Here is a 19360-nt window from a genome sequence, read left to right on the forward strand (position 1 = left end):
CCTGTGCTGGTTAGTCTGGCGGTCACAACCCCTTCTCCCCAGCACCCCCAGCCCTGGCAACCCCCAGTCTGCTCTCCGTCTCTACAGATTCGCCTCTTCTGGACCTTTTACATAAATGGAATCACACAGTACACGGCCCGTGGTGTCTGGCTTCTTCAGCATTGACTGATGTTGTCCATGTTGATGTAGCATTGTAGTGGGTGTCAAGGCTCCATTCCTTTGTGTGGCTGAATTGTGCTTTTTTTTTTTTTTTAATTTTACATTTATTTGAGAGAGAGTGAGCAAGCAAGAAAAAAAATTGAGAGAAAAAGCACAAGCGGGGTGGGGGACAGCGAAAGGGAGAAGCAGTCTCCCTGCTGAGCAGGGAGTCCCACATGGGGTTCAGGGCTCAATCCCAGGACCTCAAGATCATGACCTGAGCTGAAGGCAGACGCTTAACCATCTGAGCCACCCAGGCACCTCAGTCATGTTCCTTTTGATGTATCTGTGGAAAGGGTGCCCAGGGCCTCCTGGGCATTGCTTGTGGGTCCACAGGCCTCTGGGAAGCAGAGGGCATAAAATCCCTCTGCCAAGCCCCCGATGACCCTGCATAGTGTTTGTTCCTGGACTCAGAAGGCTAAGCACATCCTTTTGCTCTTCTACATGGTTAAGGCACGGCGAGCAGGGGACATTCTGTGGTTCTGTCTTCCTCCTGATTATTCCCAGACATGTCCCCAGCTCGTCACAAACCAGTCCCAAGGCTGCTATCCAAGAACTTGGAAGATGCCCGGGAATCCTGCTATTAGAGAGGAGGACACACACTCTGGTTTGTCACAGCTGAGGGTCATTTGAGGAGTAGGGAACACGGAAAACAACCAGGCTGTGAGCTGGCCTTTTCTCGGTGCTGGAGCACCTGGGTCCTTGGGTTCTTCCTTGGGGAACTGAGTTCTGCCCATACCATACCAGGCATTTCTGTGGCTACCCTATCCTGCCTGGAGAATGAGTGACTTTTTCTCCTGATGACAGCGTGCCCCATCCTTCCCTTCTCCCTGTGTGCTCAGGGCCACCCCTTCCTCCTCAGTTCCCTGGGCTTCCCCAGCCCCCAGCTATGTGTGCTACCTCCCCCTCGTGGACAGCGGACCCAGCAGATCCCATTCACGCCTGCCCAGACACACCTGTCTCACCTCCATCCCTTGGGGGCCCCGAAGCAGACAGCGATCTGGCTCTCGCCGTGTTGATGAAACAGAAAACTAACGTGCTTGGCAAGATGCTGGGGCTCCTGCTTCGAGGTGCTTGTAAAAATAACAGGACACTTAGTTTTCAAAGGAAGCCACTAACTGCCTCTCTTCCCTGCATCTCCCAGAGGAAAGGGAAGATCTGCTCTGACTCTGTGTATCTTACACCTGTCTGGAACTGCTGTGGTCTCATGCATGTATACATCTTCTTCCCACCGCACAGAATTAAGGCCGCAGCTGGGGTGAAGATATCGGCCGTGCGAGTCAGCAGCGACCAGCAGTGGGCCGTCCAGGAGGAGATAGACAGCAGCAGCGAGCAGACGACAGCTGCCCTCACCTGCGTGGGCCACCACCCTGACACGCAGAACAGGTAAGCGCCAAGGTCCCCGGGTGAGTCTGCATTTGTGGTTGGGCTGGGGGCGGGGGTCGGGCGGGCTGCAAGAGCTGAGAGCAAAACGATGTGCACAAACGGGACGACGCCTCTGCCGTTGACGGGCGACTCATCAGCTCTGCTCCGCCGTTCGGCTTCCGAATGGCTCCATTACGGGGCTGCGTCGCTAAAGGAGGTTTTCAGTCTTCACGCTGTTTTATACACCAATGGCCCAATTAGGGGAGCAGTCTCACCAAACGACCTGAACTCACATATGCGCAGGGTTTGAGAACCGCATTTTAGGAATTTATTATTATATTGTTATTGTTTGCACTGAAGACTGAAGAATGAAATGAGGACCGTAGACGCGATCTAAGAGGCGAGGGGGAAATGTACGTTTTCATGAGCAAGCAGAGGCGGCTAGAGCGACTGAGTGATTGTGTCTCAGTGCGTAAATGCAGTCGTCTGGCATATACCATGCCTGGGTATCGGTGCGTGGAGTCAGAAGGGAAGGCGGGTGAGCTTGGTGTTGCTGGCACACACTTGTCCTCCTGGGCTCAGACGGTGGCCTTGGGTTTCATGGGGCTGCGCTCACCCGGGAGGTGGAGGGGAGTCATTGCTCGTCATCGTGCATCAGGACCCCCAAAAGGCAGAGGGAGCTGTCCCCACTGTGGTAGCAGCCTTTTCTCTCAAGGGGTCAGGCCAGAGACCCACTAGATGTGTCATCCCGGTCCCGTCTTAAAACCACAGTGGATCCCACTTCAGCCAGGACGAGACCCCAAGGAGAGCCCGTGTAGTTGTCTGCCGTTGTCATACCTTGTTCTCTGTTTTTTCCTCTCTGGTATTTAAACTCTGCAGTGTTAGGCCCCGAGGGGATGCTCTGTGGACGCACCAGGGTGTGGGCAGGTGGCTGGGCTCCTGGGGCTTGGGGAGGATGGATGGAGCTTGCCTCCTTCAGAGGAGTCCTGCGTGGAGCGCGCCCTGCCCAGGTGACCCTGGCCAACCTCAGCTCGGGCCGTGTCCTGCCTGCTTCCAAGAGCTCTCTCAAAGGGGAGGGCACAAGGGTCCGGTTAGAAATACTGACCACCCCAAACTCAACATTCTGACTTCCCTGCTCTCCAGCCCTCGACAGGGATTTTCTTCTGCAACCTCGCGTGGCCCAGGGGTTCCCTCGAAACCCATCTGCCCTCCGAGCTTCCCCCACGCTGGGTTGTCAGTATACGGGGAGAGCCTGGATTCTTCTGTTGGTTCAAGTGCTTTCATCCGCAAGTACGAGGTTACCCCCGGGTCGTGGCTGCCACAACGCGGTTTTATCACCTCACCTGGCAAGAGGTTTCGGGGCAGGTGGTTGGTGGCTAGTTAACGTGGCCGCACAGACTGATTCGCCCAGGTGTGTCCTGCCCTCCTCTCGGTTGTGCCCGGCTCCCTGGCTGTCAACCTTCCTCCCGTTTGCTCGTGGCCGCAGCAGTCCCAGGCTTCACCAGCTCACCCCGTTGTTCCTTAACACGGGCAGGGAGGCATTTCTCTATGTCTCTTTTTCATTTCATTTCTTCAGATCTCGGGGAAGCAGTGAGCTCCTGCCTTTACCCCAGAAGCAGTCTCGGGACAGCGAACACCCAGAACTGTTTTGGGGAGTAGTTGCTGGCGGTGGTCTTTGTTGTAAAGGAAGAAGGGTGGGAGAATGATGGTCTGCTAGCACCTGGCCATACTCTTCAAACGTGGTGCCTGCCAAGGGCTGTGGTTTCCTCTCTATTTTGTGCTGGGGCCCAGACCCCTTCTGGGTTCCTGGGGATGTTGGTCAGGTGGGCTTTGCCCGGTGGCTGCCGTTGGGTGTCACACCAATGAAACCCAAGAGAAAAGGGGTCTTGGGTTCCTCGCACTGATGGAGATGCACAGGGGGGCTGCCACCAGGGACGTTTGGATCCAGCTGTCCAGCAGCATCCTTAGTGACCTGTCTCCCATCTTTCCTCTGGGTTGGCAGCATCTCCAGCAGGATCTTCCCTCCCGGTGGCAGGTCGGCCACCAGCAGCTCCCAGTATCCATCCTGCCAGTGTGGTCACTTTAGGGAGGATGCCGCTCTTCCCCGTCAGGTCCCCTGGCCCTGTTTGGCCCAGCTTGGATCATGGACGCGCCAGAACCAGTCACTTTGGCCAGCCCACCTGAACGACACGGGGTTAGAGGATGAGAGAAGTTCTCGGGGCTGGCTGCTGGGGAGAGGGGAGGGTGGACACAAGGGGACTTGCCGGTACCACAGTCCTGATATGCTAAAGGGGCCCGAACGTGATGCCTGGATGTACACCCTCCAAAATCAACATTTGGGTATGTTGTAGTGTAGATCTTCCTTGACTTGGAGAGGGGAGAGCTCCTGTTGACACCCATCATAAGTTGAAAATATTGGAAGTTGAAAATGCATTTCGCACAACCAACCTCTTGGCAACCACAGCTTGGCCCTGCCTGCCTTCCCTGTGCTCAGGGCACCAACCTGAGCCCCCCGCTGGACAAAATCATCCACCACAAGTCCTGTTTTATAAGGAAGTGCTGACTCTCTGGTGTTATTTCCTGACTCTTGCACTGACAGCAACAGACGGCTCGGCCGTGAGGGTGCAGGGGGCGTCCGGGACCCTCGTGATCGTGGGGCTGACGGGGAGCAGCGGCCGCTGTCCAGCATCACGGGAGAGGATGCGACCGTGGATCCTGAGCCCGTGACAAGGTCTTGATTCAAAAATCCAAGTCCTGTTTCTACCGAACGCATTAATCGCTTTCCCACCATCGTCCATTAGAACCGTTGCACACACATCAAGCTGTCCTGAGTCCAAAGAGTCTGTGCGGGGGCGGGATCCGTGGTCTCTGTGTAGGAAATTGACTTCTTGAAATACCCGACTGATCACATGGTGACGTTTTACACTGAAGAGAAAGACGTAGGCTGTGGTGATCACTTTCGGTTCTATGAGAATCAATTTCGCATTCTCTTTAGGAGAGAGAAAAAAGTTGCAGCAGAAGAAAAGTCATTACAGAAACAGAGTTACATAATCGTGAGATGCTTTCCCATCCCGGCGTCCTCCGGCTCCTCCTTCCCTCAGGGTTTGACCTCCCCGGGGCTGGACGAAGGACAGGGATTGACGTTTCCTCATGACAGTTTATACTCATCTAATATCCCTCTAAAATTCATTCCATAATCTAAATAAATAATTGCCTCTCTTTATACTTTTCTGTTGAATTGTGATGTCAAATGAGGTGTGAAATACAGGCTCACGGACTGTGTTTGCCGGCTAACAAAGTGAACATGTGAATATATCCCCAACAGAACATCCCCCAGAAAGCGGTAATCTCTGAATTGTGACAACCTTGGGCGGAATAGAGTTTTTAATAGAATATAATGTACAAACTGCCTGAAATTCTGTGATAAGAATTAAAAATGTGTCGTATGGGAAGACATGATGTGCTCAGTGAGAAAGGCAGTATCTTAATTTAAAATATTTTAATGAAGGCTCATTGTGAGGAAATGTGAGTAATAAAGATGAAGACCATGAGATAAAGAGTCGTGTTACCAAAGCAGGAGAGAGGAGATTAGAAAAATAAGCAAATTTGAAAGTGTTCGGAACAGATAACAGGGCAGTGATGGAAGTGGAAGGTAGCCGGCGGGCGGTTTGCATGGAGACCGCGTGTGATCAGAGAGCCCGAGACCGGGTGGCTCCTTGAATGGTTTCTGTCTGGTCACGGGGAGCCATACCTCGGCGGAAGTAAGCTCCCACTTTTTCTGTGTTCTTAAACCACAGTACAGAGTTCATTCTCACCTGAGCATTGGAGAAGAGCTTGGGGGTGCAGCACGGAAAGAGGAGGTCTTGCCTCTCTGTAGGATAGAAAAGCAAAAGCTCCCGAATAGATTCCTTGAAAGAAATTGTCACCCTCCCCCCCCCCCCCCCCCCACGTTGTTGTAAACCCAGCTCAAGGTGAAATCAAGATCGAAGTCAAATGTTTCGTGTGAAGCGTTACCCTGTTGGGAAAATCTGGAACCAGTCTCTCAGGAGTTTTCCTTTGCGGGCTCATCCAGAAAATACTGGGCAAATAGAGGTCGCCCTCCTGAATAGCTTTTTCTGAAATTCGGCTGTTAAACATTAAGCACGGGTGTTAAAGAGTCACCGTGTCGAGTGTCCTACCATGGATTCAGGATACATAGTTTACTGCACTTCGAGATTCTTACTTACTTACGTTTTTTAGAAGAGGGACGAAGACAGAGGTAGCAGCGGCCTCCTGTGTCTCCAAGTACAGCCGTGTTTCCCTCCTGACTCGTTTATGTTGGTTTCATTCCTTCTTTAGGAGGTTTCATGACAGGTAAAGATAGAACACACACATCTTGCAGGAAAGTTTCTTTTAAGAGTCTGCAATGTTAGAGCCCCGTGAGGCTTGATTGTCACTTAACAGATGTGTAAGCTGACCAGTTCAAATGAGTTCCCAAGCTCTCCTGGCCAGTAAGTAGCCCAAACTGTCGGACCTTAGAATCCACACGCTATCCGAGCCCCCCGCTGTGCCCATCTGCACCTTCTTCCTTCGCCCTCGTTCAGTGTTCTTGTCCGATCAAACTGAAAACTCAGTGACAGCTTGCTCATGGACCCGGCAGGCCATCTGGCGAGTGGGCACACATCCTCACTGCAGAACGTGCAAATGTTTATTTGGGAGAAAAGAGGTAGGGGTAATTAAGTGAAGAATCTTGAGATGAGGAGATTATCGTAGATGGTCCGGGTGGGCTCTCAGTCTAATGACAAATGTCCTCGTAAGACAAACACGGAGGAGAGGGCCATGGAGATGGAGGCAGAGATTGGAGCAAAGTGGGCACAAGCTGGGGAAGGCAAGCAATGCCTGGGGCCCCCCAGAAACTGCAAAAGGCAATGAACGGACTCCCCCCCCACCCCAAGCCTCAGGTGGGAGTGTGACCCTGCGGACACCTTGATTTGGGAGCCCTGGCTTCCAGAAATGGGAGAGTATAGATCTCTGTTGCTGTACGCTATTAAGTTCATGGTAATTTGTTACAGCCATGATAGGAAACGAATACAGGGGCTTAATGATTACTTGTTGCATGGATAAATTAAGACTTCTCAACCTGGATGCCTATCAGAATAGCCCGGAGGGCCTTAATAGTACACGTTCCCGAGACCTCACACCTCAGGGGGTCACAGGCATCGGTACTGGAAAAACTCTCCAGGTTTTGTTTTCCTTTTTTTTTTTTAAATAACTTATTTACTTATTTAAGATTTTATTTATTTATTTGACAGAGAGACACAGTGAGAGAGAGAACACAAGCAGGGGGAGTGGGAGAGGGAGAAGCAGGCTTCCTGCTGAGCAGAGAGCCCGATGTGGGGCTCGATCCCAGGACCCTGTGATCATGCCCTGAGCCGAAGGCAGACGCTTAGGGACCGAGCCACCCAGGTGCCCCAAGATTTATTTATTTACTTGAGAGAGATAGAGAGAGAGAAAGCATGCGAGAGAGAGCGTGCACATCAGGAGGGACAGAGGGAGAGAGAGAGAGAATCTGAAGCAGACGCCATGCTGAGCACAGCACCCAACACACGGCTCAGTCTCGCAACTCTGAGATCACGACCTGAGTTGAAACAAAGGTTCTGACTCTCAACCAACAGCACCACCCAAGCACCCCTCCGAGGTGATCTTAATGTGTAGCCAGAGATGGGAATTAGTGGGATGTAGGAGAGAGAGAATTAGTAATGAATTCAAACACTGTGAGAAGATAAAGGTATTTTATTTTTAACAATTTTAGGATTCAAAAATAGTGGGTTTAGAAACACAATTATTAGGCTTACAATACAGTTTGCCACGGGACAGCTCTCAGCACCAGCTGCCAAGATAGTTCAAAACCAGGATTTAGGTATAGAAACCTAGCAGGCCTTGGATCGGTCTAATTCAGGCTATGAAGTCACAACAGGGTTTGCCTACGGGAAATGAAGGGCTCCTCTCCCCCTTCCAAAAAGGAATCAGACCAACTGAAGAAAAGAAAGAGGAATATTTTAAAAACATGCCACCTCTTTTCCTTTCCCTGACCACTGTGAAACTCTCTGTGAATTTATGCTGCTGGTCAGTTTCAGCACAGGCTTGCTGGAGGTCCTCTGACTTCCAAAGTAATAGGTGTTCAATTAAAATTTAGAAGACACACTGATTAAGATATAGAAAATAAAAACCATCCCTGAACCTGTGTATGATTCGAAGGGAACCATTGTTAATATTTTGATGAGTATAATCGTGTGATTGTGTTTGCGTATATGTGGATGTACACAAATGTGTCATTTTGTCAATATTAGAGTTTGTTTAGCTTTGAAAGCTGTTTTTGTAACAATGTGGAATAAATATATGGCAACATCTTCTCAGGTTATTAACTATTTGGAACCGTAATTATTAGCCCCTTCTAATGAAAGAGGTGGACTCTTTTTCTCCCCAAATATAAATACATATAAACAACTTTTCCGAACAATTTAAAGATTCACAGAGCCTTTCAATGAACCTGTAGTTTTAGGTGTAATATTTAAAGTGGTATAATATTCTATTGATATTATAGATCCTCTTTATTTACCGTGTTCCACCCCCCCCCCCTTAATTCCTTTTCAACATTCCTTAAAAATATAAGATGTCTTTTGAGTACTTCTGTGGTCAGTCTTCAGGAGAGAGTGCTAGAAGTAAACAGGTAGGTCACAAGACATGATGAAGTTTTAAATGTTTGATGATTGTGTGACTTTTTCCTGTCGGTTTGCACTGACAGCTCTGTGTGAGAGTGCCCTGTTCTTGGTTCCTTTGCCGCCACTGGGCAGTCATTGTCTCAAAATGATAATTTGATTGTTGGAATATGACTGTGTTCTTGTAGGCTTAAGTTCCATTGACCTGATTTTTGGTGAAACTTGAGATTTCCCCCGTGTTTGTCTGCAAGTGTCTTTCCCTACTTTGTTGTGTTTCCTTTCTTTATCACTATATTGTCACTTTGGCAGTGTTTTGGGGTTGTGTGGTCAAGTCTAGTCATCATTGTTAATCAGGTGAAGGACTCCCGCCTGGAGGAGTGCAGCGGGATGCCTGAAGACCCCGCATCAGGCTAGCCTCTGAGTGACGTCCGGGAAGACCAGAGCTAGCCCCCAGCACAAGTGGTAAAGATAGATTTTATTTGGAAACTGTTGCAAGAAAGGGAAGAGAGAACTTTGCGTGACCTGTAAAGACATGTGGGAATTTATAGTGAAGGAGCAAAGTGGGGTGGGGTAGGGTGGGGTCAGTCGATGGTGCAGGACTAAGAGGAGTCATCCTGGGTCAGGGGTGGTCCTGGCCAGACTGACCAGATCAGATTCTTGCTGAGGGCAGGCCACAGTGATCAGACAGCAGGGGTGGGGTAAGGAGTGGGTTAGAATATAGTGAGTGAGCAGGTTTTCAGGAAAGGGGGTATTCTCTCTAAACTGACTTAGCAAGATCCTTGCTCTCATTGGGCTCTGAAGGTGTGGCAGGATCAGAGAGGGACCGCTCAGAGGAGCCCACCCCCCGTCTGGCTAAGGAGAGAGTCCTTGTCCGTGACTGAGCAGCAGAGCCCGCTGCTGACCTGGCACAGCCCGGCGGTGTGAGTGACCACTGCACCATTGCCATCTTAGGTCCCCGAGGTTCGGACTTCAGCTGTTACCAGGCATAACGATGCCTGCACTGATGATGCAAAGGGCTTTCCGGTACACATTTCACACGTAGTAAGACTTTTCTGAACACTTACAGGTTGTAAAGGAATTGAGCAGAAATGACAGGGAATTCTCATCTTCCCCCGTCACAGCTTTTCCCATTATTAACATCCTGCATTACTGGGATACATTTGTTTCAGTTGATCAGCTAATACCGATAACATTCTTCTTTTTAAAAAAGATTTTATTTATTTATTTATTACTTACGAGTGTGAGCAGAGGGCGGGACAGAGGGAGAGGGGAAGAGAGAGTCTTAAGCAGACTCCCTGCTGAGCACGGAGCCCGATGCCAGGCTCGGTCTCATGACGCTGAGATCGTGACCTGAGCTAAAATCGAGAGTCCGACGCTTCGCCTGCTGGGCCACCGAGGTGCCCTCTGATACATTCTTTTTAACTAAAGCATGTCGCGTATAGTAGGATTCCCTCTTGGTATTGTGCATTCTGTGGGTTTAGACAAATACGAAACGATGTGTGAGGTGCGTCTGCCATTCCAGTGTCGAAAACAATAGTTCTGCTGCCCTAAAAATCCTCCATGCCACACGTATTTATCTCTTTCTCTCTCCTCCAGAATCCCTAGGCAACCGCTGATCTCTTTCCCATCTCCAGTCGTGCCTTTTCCAGAACGTCACGTGGCTGGAATCATGCAGCCTGTAGCCTTCCCAGACTGGCTTCTCTCACGAAGTAATATGCGTTCAAGGTTCCTTTGAGTCTTTCCATGGCTTGATCGCTTGTTTATTTTCAGCACTGAATAATATTCCATTGTCTGGGTCTACCACCCTTTATTTATTCATCATCTACTGAAGGACAGCTTTGTTGCTTCCAAGTTTGGGCAAATTATGAATAACGCTGCTATAAGCATCCGTGTGCTAGTGTTCGTGCAGACAGAAGTCTTCAGCTCGTTTGCGTAAATACCAGGGAGTGTGATTGTTGGATCATATGTAAGGGTGTGCTGAGTTTTGCATGAAGCTGCCACACAGTCTTGCTAAGTAGTTGTGCGTGGGAGTCCACTGTTCCGCGTCCTCATTAACATTGGCATTGCCGTGTCCTGGATATGGCCATTCCGATAGGTGTGCAGTGGTATCTTACTGTTGTTTGGGTTTTCAGTTCCTTAAGAACATATGATATTCTGTATCTTCTCATAGGCACATTTTCCATCTATATATCTGCTTTGGTGTGTGTTCAGGGTTCTTTTTGCCCATTGATAAATTGGGTTGCTTGTTCTCTTACTGTTGTGTGTTAAGAGATCTTTGTCTATTTTAGATTCCAATCCATTATTGGTTATGTGCTTTGCAAACATCCTCTCCCAGTCTGTGGTTTCTCTTCTCATCTTCTGATTCAAATAAACATTTTGAGTCATGACCCCATGTCTGCAGTAAGTTCCTAGGTTTCAGGGTGACTACATTTAGGTGACTCAGAAGTTTCCCTAATTGTCAAGATGGTTGGTTTAGGGGATGCCTGGGTGGCTCAGTGGGTTAAGCCGCTGCCTTCAGCTTGGGTCATGATCCCAGAGTCCTGGGATCGAGTCCCGCATGGTCTCCTTGCTCGGCAGGGAGCCTGCTTCTCTCTCCACCTCTGCCTGCCTGTGTGCTCTCTCTCTCTCTCTCCTTCTCTCTGACAAATAAATAAAGTATTTTTTAAAAAAAAAAAAAAAGATGGTTGGTTTAGGACAGAAAAATCCATAATTGGGTGTTCCAATGTGGTTGAGGAAAAAGCGTGTTTTACTTTATGGCTCTGTCTTTTTGCTGACCAGGAGGACCTCGCTGGTTGAAGATGTCATCCCTGGCAATATACAGGCTCACACAGCTCGTTCCTAGAGTGTCCCTGTGGCCACCTGTGACCACTCCCCACTAATCCATTCTGCCGCCAGCTGCCAGACGAATCTTAAAGCACCTTTTTCTTTGAGACTTCATGGCTCCCTATTGCCTATTGCCTGTCTCAGCAAGTGTTTACGATTGGCTAGACTTCTACAGTACGTTTTAGAGCAGGGCTCTGTCAAGATGCTCAGAACTCTGGTGCAAGTCACGGATGCTGAGAGAGCCAGGAGGGCCACTCTGCACAGTCATAGGACAAGAGACCAAGAGCAGTGGAGTGAAGAAGAGGACAAAACAGGTTCTGTAGGGAAGGATGCTGGAAGGCATCTCAGAGGCATTGACATTGGAACTGGTCCTTAAAGGATGAGTAAGAGTTTAAAAGTGTTTAAAAAGAAACATTTCTGGCAAGGTGACCTATTATGCCGTTCTTTATTGTGTTAGACTTCCAGAATTGTCTTTAATGCAACAATTGTTACTGGTTGGTTAGACTTAGGGTATAGAGTTTCTGTGGACGTGGTTGGGACACTTTGAGTAGTCTAGGAAAGGTGCTAATGTGGGATGCATTTTCGGGAGTTATTGGAAGCAGATCTTACCAGATACAATGCCTATGCTATATACCACCCCCTTAAATATAAAAATATCCCTGTGAGGAAGGTAGCACTATTAGCTCCGCTTCCAGAATGGAGAAGGTGAGGCTCAGAGATAGGAAGGGCCTCCAGTTGCATAGCTATGACTGGTGGGTCTGGGATTTGAACCCGGACTTTAAGATTCTAGAATAGTGCGTGGCACACAGTAAGCATTCAGCAGATAAATGTCAATAATTCTGAGCTTAGGAGTCCTTTCTCAGCACCAGACTTGCTTCCGAAAGAGAAGGGAAGGGGGTGGTGCCAAAGGAAACACTCCCAAAGGTCAACCCTTTTGCAGGATTTCTGTGCCTTCTCCAGATCCCCGGTTTAAGCTATTCTGTTCAAGGCTGTGGGAAGCTCAGCCTTGATCACCACGTTGCCGGCTTCAGGCACTGTGGGTCCTTCATGAAACAGGAATGGAGGAGAGAGTTTCTCTTAGAAACTCCAATGGTCTTTTAGGTTCTGACATGCCCTTTCTTCCCGAGGGCAGATTTTATTTCTACCATGAGATCTAGCTCTTATAGTTTGCTTGCACAGGCAGAAATGGAGCCAGAGGAAATTGGAGGTTTTCTTACAGAGGTCTGCCTGTGCGGTGGTTTTAATTCGGAGCCCTGACACCAGATTCTTGACGGGCAGTAGATGAAACCAACCAAGGGAAATTGACAAAGTTGATGCCAATGGGAACGACCCTTTATTCGGCCTTTTAATTGGTATTTGCTTGTCAGAAACCTCAGCTGCTCCATGGAATCATTTTATTCTTAATGTCATTGTTTTGATGTGTTTACTCACTTATTTTGACATATTTATAATTATGAGATGAGAGACATCCTTGAGCAAATTGACCACTGAAGCCATGAAACCTTCCTCAGCTCTGGTGCCAGTCTTTCACAGGAGCGATCAAATGAACCTGTGAGTGGTTGCCTACCCCTCCTATGTCTCTGTCTCCTCCCCCCCACCCCCAAACCCTTTCCTTCTCAAAGTTTCCAGGAGAAAATTTTCTGCGGTTTGAAAGTATTCATTTACTGCAGCCTGCCTCCGCAAAGCACAGATTCTTTTTTTTTTTTTTTAAGATTTAAAAAAATTTATTTATTTGACAGAGTTCACAAGCAGGCAGAGAGGCAGACAGAGAGAGAGAGGGAAGCAGGCTCCCCGCTGAGCAAGGAGCCCGATGTGGGGCTCGATCCCAGGACCCTGGGATTATGACCTGAGCCAAAGGTGGAGACTTTAACCCACTGAGCCACCCAGGTGCCCAGAAGCAGATTCTTGCACTGTGCCTTTTTTTTTTTTTTAATATTTTATTTATTTGACAGACAGAGATCACAACTAGCACTGTGCCTTTAATCTAGATAAAAGCTGGTGTGCCCAGGTATCATTCCCTTTCTGTGTGAGAAGAAACCTCAGTGTCTTTTGAAAGGACATTTCATTGGATTTTAACCAGTCCCAGGGCCAGTGTCCTGTGTGGGTTTTCGTAGGTCCTGGCCCAACATGGCCACATAGCCAGTGGATAGTGAGCCGTTTACAACCCATTTCCGCACGTGACTATTGAGTCACCTTGATGCTGATGGCAGCAGACGAGTGCAGCCTTTCCTGCTAAAGAGCTTCCTCTGTGCTACCAGATGGTCCACTTGGTCCTGGGGAGGACTGGCTGTGCCATCTGCAGACATCTCCCTGTTGGGATTTTCCTGGTCTCTCAGTTATGGGTTTTTGGGGAGGAAGATGACAGAGGTGAGGTGTCGTATTTATCACAGTGTACGGAGAGTACCAACGTTGTTCATCACTTTTCATATTGACCTTGGTTGCCTGGCTGCAGGAGTGTTTGCATCTCTCTGCTGTGAAGTTACATCCCCTGCCACTCCCCAGGATAAGGAAGTCAGTATACACAGCCCACACTTCAGTGGTGGGAGTTCTGCTCCCAGCCTGGGGTTCTTTCTTCACCAAGAGTTCTGGAAATCTTGAAGAAAATCCCCTCAGTGTACCTGAACCATCCCCTTTCCCTGTCACTGTCACCCAAGGGGATAGATGGGTTGGAACCACCATCTCTGGTTCCTGAACGGGGAGTGCCCAGGCTACCCCTTCCAGAATGACGCCGTGCAGTGAGTATGCATAACATTGCAGACTCCTTGTCTAGATCTTCCTGGCTGGGCTGCCTTGCTTTCTTGTGCTTCTGAGTTGGACCATCCAGGGGAGACATTTGACCCTTTGCTTTCCAAAAGAGGAAGGAGAGAGTTATGATTCACTGCTCCTCTGGGTCCAGAATTCCTATCCCATAGCGCATAATAAGAAGGATTTGCTTGGGGGCAGAAGGGACTGGACCCTCCAACCCTGCTCATCCAGGGCTAGGACAATCTCCTGATTTCACTCCAAGGGTGGGATATAGACTGTTTGCCCAGGGCACCAACAAGGACAGGCCAGCCCCAGGGTCCAGGACTGCTCAGAAACTGTCACTCAACATCTCTCCTTTGTGAAGTCTGCATTCTAGTGGGCTGAAGCAGGCAACAATATGTGTTTACTCTTGGGTGGGGGGAAGTCCTAGGCAGCTGAGGTCATAATGGAGTGGGCAGGTCTTCATCCAGTGTGACCAGTGTCCTCACAGAAGGGGGAAATTCGACACACCCCCACATAGGAGGAATGCCACCTGAAGGAGAAAGCAGGAATCAGGGTGATGCTTCTAGAAGCCAAGGAACACTGCAGATGGTCAGCAAACCACCAGATCTACGGGAGTGGCAAGGCACAGATTCTGCTCCTGGCTCTCATAAAGAACCAGCCGTGCTGCCATCTCGATCTTGGGAGCCTACAGGACGGGGAGGGAATCACTTCTGTTGCTTAAACCACTTGGTCTGTGATGCTTTGTTACCACAGCCCTGGTGCACGAATGCATCTGCCTGCTTTGTCCCTCATCCTCTCTCAGGCATGCAGCTCTGTGGCTGAACTCTTTATGGTCAATTGGCTGGTTGGTTCCAGGTCATCTCCTCCTCCCTGTCTCACAATGGTCCCCCTCCGCCCCCCAGAGAAGATGCCATCCCCAAGTCCACTCTGCTGTCTGTGAGGTTTTCTCGGATTCAGGCATGGCCGGCTCATCTGCAGGGCCAGATGTGTGCAGCTGGATAATTTTGGTGGCTACAGTATTCAGGGGCTCATGCCACACACTCACTTGGCCAATAGGTGTTGGGCTGAAAGCATCAGTGGAGGATGGCAAGCCAACACCTGAGGCGCAATGCAGACAGCTCTGCCTTGGAGGCAGCATGGCCATGGCGGGGCGGCTTGCACACGTCTTTTCAGTTCTTTGGGGCAGAGACCTAGGAGCGGAATTGCTGGCTCACCCGGTCATTCTGTGTGCAACTTTTCAAATAGCCGCCAGACTGCTTTCCACAGCGGCTGGCCCATTTTAGGTTCCCGTTAGCCATGTGTGAGGGTTCTAACTCCTCCGTATCCTTGGATGGCTAAGGGGTCTCTCCTCATGATAGACTATGATTCAGCCAGAAAGAAGAAGGAAGTGCAGACACCTGCTACAACCTGGATGCACCTTGTGAGCGTGATTCTCTGTGACAGAAGCCAGACACAAAATACTACAGAGTGCATGGTTCTGTTTGTATGAAGTGTCCCCAGAAGGTGCATCCACACAGCCTGAAAGCAAAGGAATGGTTGCTGGGAACTTGGGGGAGGTGGGTGTGAGGAGTGGCTACTACTAGGGCTGGAGTTCCTTGTTCGTCTGAGGCAAAAGTTCTTAAGTAGGTGGCATGATATTTGTACACCTTTGTGAATATGCTCAGGGCCACTGGTTGTATGCTTTCCAACAGTCAGTTTTATGGTATGTGTCTTCCCGTGATAAAACCCAAAACAGAAACAAAAAAGAGATCTTCTCTCTGCAAAAGTCACCCATCCTGTGCTTTCTGGCTAGCTTAAGAGACATCCCAAGGCTATTTCTGACACATTGTTTTTACCTTCCATGTGGTCTTTTTCACAAATCCTTTCATAAGAGTGAACACTACTCCAGTGAGAGTTTCTGAGAGTTAAGCACATTTTGGAGACTTGGACACTATTGGTATTAGGGCTTACAGTTCCCGTGGGTAGGAGCTGTGTCAGGGAGGACCCTAAGGAGGTTTTGTGGAGGTGAGCAAAGGCTCCGGGGTCAGTCTCAGAGAGCAGTGACTCTTAAACCAAGGAGTTAAAAGGATGCTTGCCAAGGAGCAAATGCCAAATTGGGAAGAACGGACGAAAGGGGGGCCCGTGGTCTGCCAGGCTCTGCACGCAGGTGTGAGGGCAGAGCAGTGAGAAAGAAGCTGGCTGCCGCCTCCATCCACGCAGACATGTGGTTTTCCTTCCCCTTCCGTCTGTGACTCAGGATTGCTTTCCAGCTTCCTTTAAGATCTAGAGGATATTGTAAAAAAACACCCATCTATTTACCACATAGCTTTGTCCCAGTGGGATGCTTTCCCAACGTGGTATCAGCAGATAAAATAAACAAAAAAGCCCAACCCAACCCAACAAACCTCTCCCTGTTGTGCTCTCCTTCCTCCCTCCTTAGAGTGAACCACTCTCCTAAATTACAGGTGCTTACTTCATCGCGCTCCATCAGCAACTGCTGTCGTCGCAGTGTTGGTGTCCCTCCAAAAATTCACATATTGCAATCCTAACCTCGAGATGATGATGTTAGGATGCCAGTGGGAGGTGATGAGGTGATGAGGTCATGAGGGTGGATCCCCTGTGCACAGGATTAGTGCCCTTATCAAAGAGACCCCAGTGAGCTAGCTCGCTCCCCCCACCATGTGAGGACACTGTGCAAAGGGGCCAACTGTGAGTCCTCACCATACGCTGAATCTGTGGGCACCTTGATCTCGGATTTCCCAGCCTCCAGAACCAAGGGAAAGAAATTCCTGTTCCTTATACGCCACCCAGTCTGTGGTCTTTTGTTACAGCAGCCTGAATGGTCTAAGACAGATCACAGATGAGTGCGTTGGGTTTTCACACTTCATCTAAACGGCACTGTGCTATAGGAATCATTTTGCAACTTGTCTTTTCTGCTCAGTGCAACATTTCCTAGATTAAACCCTGTAGGGGCATGTGACTATAGCTCTTTCTCCCCCGCTTTATAATAATCTGTAGTATAGATGTTCCATGATTTATTTACTTGTTCTCCTGTTGAGGGAGGACGTTATTTAAGCTGCTTCTCATATTGATCTTCGTGGCCCTTGTTGTACGTACTGTATTAAATGTTTGCACCCGATCCTCTGGGTTAGTGGTTTTTAAAGGAGAGGGGGGCACGAGGGGGGTGTTGCAACGCATTCATGAGTCATGACATGGAATAAAAAAAGAAATTAAATAGAGTAGCACAGAATAGAAAACATCAGAGTCCCTAGCATGGAATAAGGGAAGCATTTCATGAAACTTTCTTGTAGTGTCTGGTTTTCCTGAGTCGCCGTGCCAGATCTCTTCTGTTCTGGAGGCTGGAGTGAAGACAGGCAGGGTCAGTGAAGACTGGCCTGCCTGGGTATGTGTGACGTCAGCTTTTTACCTGGTCCTGAGTTGCTCTCAAAGGTAGTGGTACCAATTGATGAGTTGTGTTCAAGGTTAGAAGGCTCCTGAACTTTCTGAAATGGGAGGCTTTTTCCAGAAGCTAGCTCTCAAATGTCTTATTTCGGGTTGATCATCCTTCCGGCTGGGTTTATATGGATCGGCTGGTGGTGGTTTGTCAGAGAAACACTCATCTTAAAGACATGCCATTTAATTTCCCTGCTGTCAAGAGGCAGCATTAAGTTATTCCTCTTTTTTAAAGAATGATTTAAGTAGGAAATAATGAATGCGAAACGCTGTAGTTAAACATCGGCGGACACACTGACGGATCGGCTGTCACTTGGGTCTTGCTATAAAGGGAAAGAAAATGATATTTAATCACTTTCAAAAAATAAAAACAGCGATGATGAATTTGATGCATTTGGACGCTGCATGACTCATTAGGGCTCACTATTATTTTCCAGTTAATAAAGGAACCTCGCGTCTCCCCTGTGATTACACTGCTGCAAAGCAAAGAGGTCTTTGTTTCCAGGAGCACACTAGGTCTCCCGAGCTGTGTGAATGCACGAGCTCTGGCTGCCTGCGCTGGCTCGGCTGGGGCCTCCGAAATCCAGGTGGCAAGCTGGGTGTTCAAGATCAACCTGCTGAGTGTTTTTCTGCTTTTTCTCCCCCCTTCAATTTGGGCCAACGCTAAAAGCATTGGGAGGCTTGACTAAAAATGCACATTCGAGGCATCTCTGGAGGAACTAGAGGTCTGGACAGATGAGACTGGGCTGAGATTGAATGGGTACAACTTGCTGCTGGTGAGGGTCTATGCAGTTCACAAGGGGTCCATGCTGGCTTGCTTACCACTGTCCCCACTGCTCCCCACTATCCCCCCAAACCCAGTAAAAACTCTCAACCCAATTTCAATGTGTGTGTGTGTGTTGGGGGGCTCCCCTCCCCACCAAGCAACAACTCCAACCCCAGCTAGGCACCCTATAGGTCAGCTCAATGCTGATGCTGTCCACACCCACAGGCTGAGGGCTCTGTCCCACAAGACTGCCCCACTTCAGAAGCAAGCTGCAAGTCCAGATTGTTGCCTGTCCTTCTGTCCAAAGCGCTGTCGATTGGATGCCCCGTGACCCCCTCCTGGGTTAGATTAATTTGCTGAAGTGGCTCACAGATCTCAGAGGAACATGTTACTTACTAGGTTACTGGTTTCCTCCAAAAGGACAGAACCCAGGACTGGCCAGGTAGAGGAGAAGCCACAGGTCATGGGGCTTCCCAATCGCCCTGTGTTCACCAGTCCGGAAGCTCTCCCAATCCCATCCTTTTGGGTTTTTCCTGGAGGCCTCATTACAGAGATACGATTGATTAAGTCATGTCCATTGGTGATTGATTCAGTCTCCATCCCTTCCCTCTCACTGGTGCTCAGTGGGGGGTGGGAGGGTGCGGGGTGGGACTGAGTCCCCCTGACCAGCAGCCCACATCCTCAGCTGTGTTCCCAAAGTCACCTCATTAACATGAGAAAAGACACCTTTATAGCTCTCTCTGCTTAGGAAATTCCAGGGGTTTTAGGTGCGCCCCCCCCCCCCCCCCCCCCCCCCGGGCGGAACCAGAGAAAGACCTAAATCCCCCCTTACGCGCAGTTTCCGTTATCCCTGGCCAATGAGTGCAGAAGCAGGTTGTCGTCCTGTCTCGTCACAACACCTGCGTCGTTACCTCCCTCCATAGCCTCACGCTGGCCTTTCATCATCTCATGTCACTGGAGGAAGGAGGAGGGGTACAGTACAATATTCTGAGAGCAGGAGAGAGCACATGTCCCCCAAACAGTACATTGTTAGGATTGTTCTATTTCATTATTACTGTTACTCTCTTACCGCGCCTAACGTATGAGTTAAACTTCATCATGGGTGTGTGTGTAGGAAAAAGCTTAGTACATATAGGGTTCGGTGCTATTGGGGTTCCAGACATCCCCTGGGTGTCCTGGAACATAACACCTGCCGACAAGGAGAGGACGCCTGCTTTTCTTGCTATAAATCACAGTGTCACCCTGGGTTTGCTTGGCTCTTCGTTGGCATTATTGACCCATTAAGCACCCGCTGATGTTTTCTTTTAGGAAAGAAGTATTTCTTGATGTC

The 19360-nt window shown here is 49.2% G+C and overlaps 1 protein-coding gene across 1 annotated transcript in view; it reads left to right on the top strand.

Annotated features, from left to right (window-relative positions):
* TMEM132B (transmembrane protein 132B) overlaps positions 1 to 19360 on the top strand; it is a 351155-nt gene that overhangs the window by 185441 nt on the left and 146354 nt on the right. The window contains exon 3 of the mRNA XM_046025794.1: positions 1438 to 1584. Coding sequence (XP_045881750.1) covers positions 1438 to 1584 — 147 coding nt within the window. The remainder of the gene's footprint in view (positions 1 to 1437; positions 1585 to 19360) is intronic.

Source organism: Meles meles, chromosome 12 (assembly GCF_922984935.1).
Source record: "Meles meles chromosome 12, mMelMel3.1 paternal haplotype, whole genome shotgun sequence".
Taxonomy (NCBI): domain Eukaryota; kingdom Metazoa; phylum Chordata; class Mammalia; order Carnivora; family Mustelidae; genus Meles; species Meles meles.